The sequence below is a fragment of the Mizuhopecten yessoensis genome, unplaced genomic scaffold, assembly GCF_002113885.1.
Source record: "Mizuhopecten yessoensis strain PY_sf001 unplaced genomic scaffold, ASM211388v2 scaffold10067, whole genome shotgun sequence".
NCBI lineage: Eukaryota > Metazoa > Mollusca > Bivalvia > Pectinida > Pectinidae > Mizuhopecten > Mizuhopecten yessoensis.
The window spans coordinates 315,419-322,843 of record NW_018408362.1 but is presented as its reverse complement, the minus strand read 5'-3'; the positions used below and the strand labels follow the sequence as shown (position 1 = coordinate 322,843).

At 36.7% G+C, this 7,425-nt stretch overlaps 2 protein-coding genes across 3 annotated transcripts in view; one reads left to right on the top strand and one right to left on the bottom strand.

Annotated features, from left to right (window-relative positions):
• Positions 1-281: 281 nt before the first annotated feature.
• On the bottom strand, positions 282-2,479 carry LOC110459446 (ectonucleotide pyrophosphatase/phosphodiesterase family member 5-like; the record flags this gene model as incomplete). The annotated part of the gene is made up of 2 exons (XM_021511703.1): positions 1,543-2,479; positions 282-455 (listed from the first exon to the last, which is right to left on the bottom strand). Coding segments are annotated over exons 1-2 (1,012 nt in total), but the record flags the coding sequence as incomplete, so codon positions are not given.
• Positions 2,480-2,723: 244 nt separating this feature from the next.
• LOC110459447 (cytochrome b5 reductase 4-like) overlaps positions 2,724-7,425 on the top strand; it is a 114,757-nt gene continuing 110,055 nt past the window's right edge. For both annotated transcript variants that reach the window (XM_021511707.1, XM_021511705.1), the window contains exons 1-2: positions 2,724-2,970; positions 3,999-4,202. The gene's annotated coding sequence lies outside the window, so the exon portion shown is untranslated. The remainder of the gene's footprint in view (positions 2,971-3,998; positions 4,203-7,425) is intronic.

Sequence of the window (7,425 nt, the reverse complement as noted above, 5' to 3'; positions counted from 1 at the left end):
GTAGATAAACAGGAAAATTACAAAACAATATTGTGTAGATAAACAAGAAAATCACAGAACAATATTGTGTAGATATAAAAAAAGGAAAATTACCAAAAAAACACATTTATAATTAAATACAAGAGGCTGTAGCATGCCAATCTAAAAACATTTTGTTAAATATGCTAGTTTTATAGGTAGCTATTATAGGAGTTAATATAGGATACTTCATTTAAAAGAATATGGATTTTAATAAAAACAGATGGCATCTCATATTAAATAAGTTAGATTACGTGGCTTACTTGGCACATATGAATTATTATGACGCAAGGAATATCCTTCCTCTGACACCAGCAGTAGGGGCTGTATCCGCCTGTTGTGTTCATAGTGAAATCTCTCAGGTATGTCCTTCCCTTTCCTGTACACCTTTAAATTGGGCACTGAAGACAGGTTCTTAAAAATCTCGTCTTCCATTCCTAAAGTAACGTAAGAATTACCAAGAGTGAAACTATTTAGAATGTATAACATTAATGTATTCAACTAATTCCAGTACCTTGTAAATGCAAATTATCTTAGTATTTATAATATGCTTGAATCTGGATATGCCAAGGTATAGAAAAAATATTTCATGAACAGATTAATCACCTGGGTGGAAATGATAACAAGAGGCCCAATGGGCCTGCATCGCTCACCTGGTATAAAACTCACACTTGTAACATTAAAAGTGATCTAAAATAAAGCTACAGGCAAAATATCAGTATTTATGATTAAAATTCCTTCAAAAGAACATGTTAAAAGTTTTAAAAACATTTCACCCCTGTGACCTTGAAAGTCAAACAAGGTCATTATGTTGAACAAATTGTATAGCCTTTCATCTCAGGTCTGCAACTTACAAAATATCAACATTCTGGGACCCATGTTTATTTAGAAGAGGTTGTTTATTTTTTTTTAACAAATTTGATCTCTATGACCTTACGTATAAGTCAAGGTCATTCATTTGAACAAACTTGGTAGCCCTACATCCTATCATGTTACAGGCCAAATATCATCATCCTGGGCCTTTTGGTTATTCAGAACAAGTTGTTTAAAGGTCTTTTTTAACAATTGACCCCTGTGACCTTGAATATATGAGTGAAGGTCATTCATTTGAACAAACTTGGTAGCGCTTTACCCCAGCATGCTACTGGCCAAATATTATCTCCCTGGGAATTTTGGTTATTCTAAATAAGTTAACATATTTGACCCCTGTGACCTTGAAAATGTGTGAAGGTCATTTATTTAACAAACTTTGTAGCCCTTCATCCCAGTTTTCTTCTGGCCTTATATCATCACCCTAGGCCATTTGATTATTCAGAAGAAGTTTTTTAAAGCAAAATAATGACGCGGGATGACAGACGGACGCTGAGCCACGACATAAGCTCACTTTGCCCTTCGGACCAGGTGAGCTAAAAAAGGAGGCTATTTTAAATGTCAAACAGTATGAAATGATGTGATAATATACTCATCAATGAATCAATCTTATCTTCACTTTAAATTGTTGTTTAAAACAAATGAAAATGTTACCTTCATTTGGAAGAACACTTCCAATAGGATTTGAAGAAAATATCTGATATGATAATGGACTGATATGCTTATCTAAGTCAATGATCTTTGACTTTGGTGTGGAAGACATTCCGTGGTCACTTGTAATAATCACATTTAGATCTCCTAAGTCATGCTCTTCAATTTTTTGCAAAAGATACCCAACAACTTCATCTAGGGCTTCAATCATTTTCTTCATCTCTGGAGAATCTGGCCCAACCTCATGTCCTAGGGTATCTGGCTGTTCAAAGTACAGCAGACCAAGGTTGATAGGATACTCGTCTGTGAACCAGTCAATAACTTTGTCAACCCTACTTTTGTTTGTTACATCCGGGTTGTATACCTCATACCTGTATGGCAGAAAACCCTTTACAGACGCTGCGTCCCCAGGCCAATACATCACGCCACTGCGATGCATATTTGCCTGTCTCTGATTTGTCACCCACACAGGCTCCCCTCCGTTGTCAAACCACTTAGATTCGGTGACCTGTTTTTGGTTGTTGATGTGGAACACCTCCTTGTAGAGGGGATCGTACATAGTGTTCCCAACTATACCGTGGCTCTCCTCATACAAGCCTGTCACGATGCTGTAATGGTTTGGGAACGTCTTGGTGATGAAAGCGTTCACTACTCCACGTGTAGCAGTCACACCGTTCTTTATTATCTTGTTAAAGTTTGGTGTGGATGTGTTGTCATTCAGATAGTTCCAACGAAATCCATCAAACGAAATTAGCAAACACCGAGGACTTGGGTGGCATGAACAATAAATAAACGTAGCAATTAAAGCCACCAATGTCATTGATCTACTGTAGAACGACATATCAACAACTGCAGTGTATTCGCTACAGCAGGAAACTCGCGATTCGTACTTAAACACAAGACACCAACGTGGATGTGTTTGTTGTCATATGTCACTACAACCAACAGGAAATGAAAGACACTTAACAAAATAGAAACCAACGTTTGTGTTAGATAAACACAGTTCAATTGACAGCAGTTATTTTATCTGTCTGACACAGCGAAAACATTTGGGAAATATTCCAAAACTAACTATTATACAGTCAACAGTGAAAAAACATGTGTTACATGAATTTAAGCAGGTGTGCAAATAATCTATCGGGAAAAATATATTCCGGACTCTTTATTAGATTCATAAGGTAATATCCGGTATAGATTTTCAAGCATATCGACAAGATAAACATTAATCAGGACTCCGATATTAATTTCATTTTATCAAATTGCTGCTGTATTTAAATTCCATGGCCACATGTAAATATTTGTTTTGAAGTAGTAAATGTGCTGTGATTGGCAAATAAGACTATGGTACGCTGTATACCTTAACTGTTCTGTTACTGTTCAGCGTCTGTATCTTTTCATTTTCTGCAAGTGATTCACAATATTTCAAATTTGGTAAGTTTTCTCAAGATTTGATTACGAAGAGTACCTGTTAAACCTACTTGAAAATGTACATACTTGCTGTCATAACGGTGCATGTAAGGCAATGAACGCATGTACATTTAAAAGGGGTGTTCTAAAGTATATTTAAACGAACAGGGCGCTATTTTTTTCATTAATTTAGACTTTTGTTTGGATATTGACATTATTAAGTATAATTCTTAAAACACTAATGCAGATAAAAGACAATATTTAATGGTTGTGGATTTCATAGGTTTTATGTATAATATTTAAAGTCTAGGAAACCATTTACAGTTTCATTATTTTTGCTAGATATAACACAATCTGGTGGAGTTTCACTGTCAGTGTATTTTCAGTAGCAATTATCTGATGTTTTGTATGTCATTAGACAAAAAAAATGTTTCAGGACTGAGGTACCCTGACCAAGCCTATTTTTACCTCCGACCCAAACAGTTTAATCTCACTCAAATGTTCTTAAATGTCTCATTTGGATGTGCCAAAATTCAAAAGCAACATCTGACACCTCTCCTTTTTAAAGGCAGGTATCAAAACCAAATTCTTAACCATATTATCATTTTAAAAACCTAAAAATATAATGAAAAATGAATACAACTGTTGAATAAGTGTTTGGGGATTTTTGTGTTTTCTTTAATTAGGATCAAGGTAGCAAAGGCTAGAAATACCACAATACTGTTGGTACTGTTTAGGTCTAGCTTAGTCATGTAGAGTATAGTTTTTGTTGTATGTGTTGTGTGATGAGAAGTAATCTTGATAGGGAATCATCTGAAATATTTTAGCATGTGTAAATCTGTATTATATTATTGCTGTGCACAATAAATACTCTACTTGTTTATTGAGTTGTGCATCATGCAATAGAGCTTATAACAAGTTGAAACCCAAAAGGTGGATCTAGGAAAATAGACAGCCACTCTACAAACCTTTAAATATATATAAGTTAAAAATTTAAAGATATTTATTATTTCTAAAATATATTTAGTTCTATTTCATTTTATTTTTTTCAGATTAAACATTTTTTATGCTGAGATAGGACCTAAGTGCATAGAAGAGGATATAACTGATGATGATACGCAGAAAAGGATACAATTAAATTTGATAGAGGAGGAAAAAGACTGCTGGTATTGCCTGTACAAAAGGGAGATAACTGCTATTCTGACAATTGACTTATAATCACCATGCCACATTTAGTACACAGTACCCTGTAGGAGGTAAGTCTTGCTGATATTTTTAAGAAATTGTCGGAATTAAATTATCAGTTGATAACAATGCTTTGAGTGGATAATTGAAAAAGTCACAAGTGTATGAGGATTTAAATTTGACTCCTGCTGGGCAAATTTCTCTGCACTTCTGGTTTGGGAAAGCATTTTCTCGCCATCCCTCTTTCAAGTTTGGACAAGCAATATGAACCATTGTGTTGTCAGTATAGGAACAATTCAACAACATCAGTTTTTACAATCAGAGGGTGTCATTTTATAGCTGGGCTGCCTGGCAAACAAAGTGTTCTGTTTTACCAAAACAGTTCCCTTTATGTGTCAAAAACAATTAATATTTTCCACTTTGAGTTGAGACAAACAATTTCAACTTTCTGGGTAACTTCTTAAATGTCCCACCATCAGCATAGCCTCAGATTGGACATTTCAGAGTCTTAGCCCAGGGGTTGAGATATTGTCGTCCAACTCCAATATGGGGATGGATTTGATTATTTGCTTACCGGGGTGTACCCTGGATAGTCATAGTCATGGTTTTTATACGCCCGTCAAATTTGACGGGAGTATTATGGTATGGCGTTGTCCGTCCGGCGTAAACTTTTGTTTGTCCGGCAATCTCCTCCTATATTTTTCGACCGATCTCTTCGAAACTTGGTATACATTATAATCATGATATGAAGTTGTGTCTCCCTGAAAAGAATTTTGATTCAACGATTTTTCCAAAAGTTATTGCCCTTTGTTCATTTCAGTATTTGATTTTTTGTCCGGAGATTTTCTCCTACATTTTTAGCTCACCTGGTCCAAAGCTTATGCCATACCGCAGCGTCTGTCATCCGTCAACTTTTCCTTTAAAACGCTACTAGTCCTGAACGGCCAAGTAGATTTTGACTAAATTTGGTCTGGAGCATCCTTAGGCCAAGGGGACTCAATTTTGTATAAATGGTGGGTGTGGCCCCCCTGGGGACATTAAATGGTGGGTGTGGCCCCCCTGTAGGGATTAAGGGATTTTATCCTAATTTAGTCTGGAGCATCCTTGGGCCAAGGGGACTTAATTTTGTATAAATGGTGGGTGTGACCCCCCTTGGGGCAGAGGGCCGGGGCCCAATAGGGGAACATAGCAAATTATTCTTTAAAATCCTTCTACTTTTATAGGAATGACAGGATTTGGTCCATATTTGGTGTTGAGCATCCTTGGGTTAAGAGAAACAAATTTTGTATAAACGGTGGGTCTGGCCCCCTTGGGGGCTGAGGGGCCGGGCCCCAGGGGCCTGAGGGGCTGGGCCCAAATGGGGGAAACATAGCAAATTATTCTTTAAAATCCTTCTTCTTCTGTAGGAATAAAAGGATTTGTTCCATATTTGGTCTGAAGCATCCTTGGGTGAAGGGGAACCAATTTTGTATAAACAGTGGGTCTGGCCCCCAGGGGCCTGAGGGGCGGGGCCGTAAAGGGGAAACATACCAAATTTTTCTTTATAATCCTTCTTCTTCTGTAGGAATGAAAGGATTTGGTTCATATATGGTGTGGAGCATCCTTGGGTAAAGGGAAACCAATTTTGTATAAACGGTGGACTTTTACCAGTCCATTGTCAGAGTACCCACGCTGTTAATCATTGACTTTACCAGTCCAATAATCCATGCTGTTAATCATTGCATTTTACTAGTCATTGTCAGAGTACCCATGCTGTTAATCATTGACTTTACCAGTCCATTGTCGGAGTACCCATACTGTTAATCATTGACTTTACCAGTCCAATAACCCAGGCTGTTAATCATTGAATTTTACCAGTCATTGTCAGAGTACCCATGCTGTTAATCATTGACTTTACCAGTCTTTGTCAGAGAACCAATGATGTTAATCATTGACTTTACCAGTCATTGGCAGAGTACCCATACTGTTAATCATTGCCTTTTCCAGTCCAATACCCCAGGCTGTTAATCATTGACTTTCCCAGTCCAATAACCCAGGCTGTTAATCATTAACTTTACCAGTCATTGTCAGAGTTCCCATACTGTTAATCATTGACTTTACCAGTCTTTGTCAGAGAACCAATGATGTTAATCATTGACTTTACCAGTCCATAGTCAGAGTACCCATGCTGTTAATCATTGACTTTACCAGTCCAATAACCCAGGCTGTTAATCATTGACTTTACCAGTCATTGTCAGAGTACCCATACTGTTAATCATTGACTTTACCAGTCCATTGTCAGAGTACCCATGCTGTTAATCATTGACTTTACCAGTCCATTGTCACGGTCCCCATGCTGTTAATCATTGACTTTACCAGTCCATTGTCAGAGTACCCATACTGGTAATCATTAACTTTACCAGTCCATTGTCAGAGTACCCATACTGATAATCATTAACTTTATAAGTCCATTATCAGAGTACCCATGCTGTTAATCATTGACTTTACCAGTCCAATAACCCATGCTGTTAATCATTGACTTTACCAGTCATTGCCAGAGTACCCATGCTGATAATCATTGACTTTACCAGTCCATTGTCAGAGTACCCATGCTGTTAATCATTGACTTTACCAGTCCAATAACCCATGCTGTTAATCATTGACTTTACCAGTCCATTGTCAGAGTACCCAAACAACACCCTTGACCAACTTTAAACAGTCTGGTAGAAAAAAAACGTACAAAACGACACCAAAGTAGATGTAGCTTTGAATGATATATATCATAGGTTCATAGGGAATATGTGGGTGGTAGATACTGCCAGAAAAGGAGCTCACAAATAGTAACAAAATGTTACCTGTTAAAGGTATGAATGCTCACAAATAGTAACAAAATGTTACCTGTTAAAGGTATGAATGCTCACAAATAGTAACAAAATGTTACCTGTTAAAGGTATGAATGCTCACAAATAGTAACAAAATGTTACCTGTTAAAGGTATGAATGCTCACAAATAGTAACAAAATGTTACCTGTTAAAGGTATGAATGCTCACAAATAGTAACAAAATGTTACCTGTTAAAGGTATGAATGCTCACAAATAGTAACAAAATGTTACCTGTTAAAGGTATGAATGCTCACAAATAGTAACAAAATGTTACCTGTTAAAGGTATGAATGCTCACAAATAGTAACAAAATGTTACCTGTTAAAGGTATGAATGCTCACAAATAGTAACAAAATGTTACCTGTTAAAGGTATGAATGCTCACAAATAGTAACAAAATGTTACCTGTTAAAGGTATGAATGCTCACAAATAGT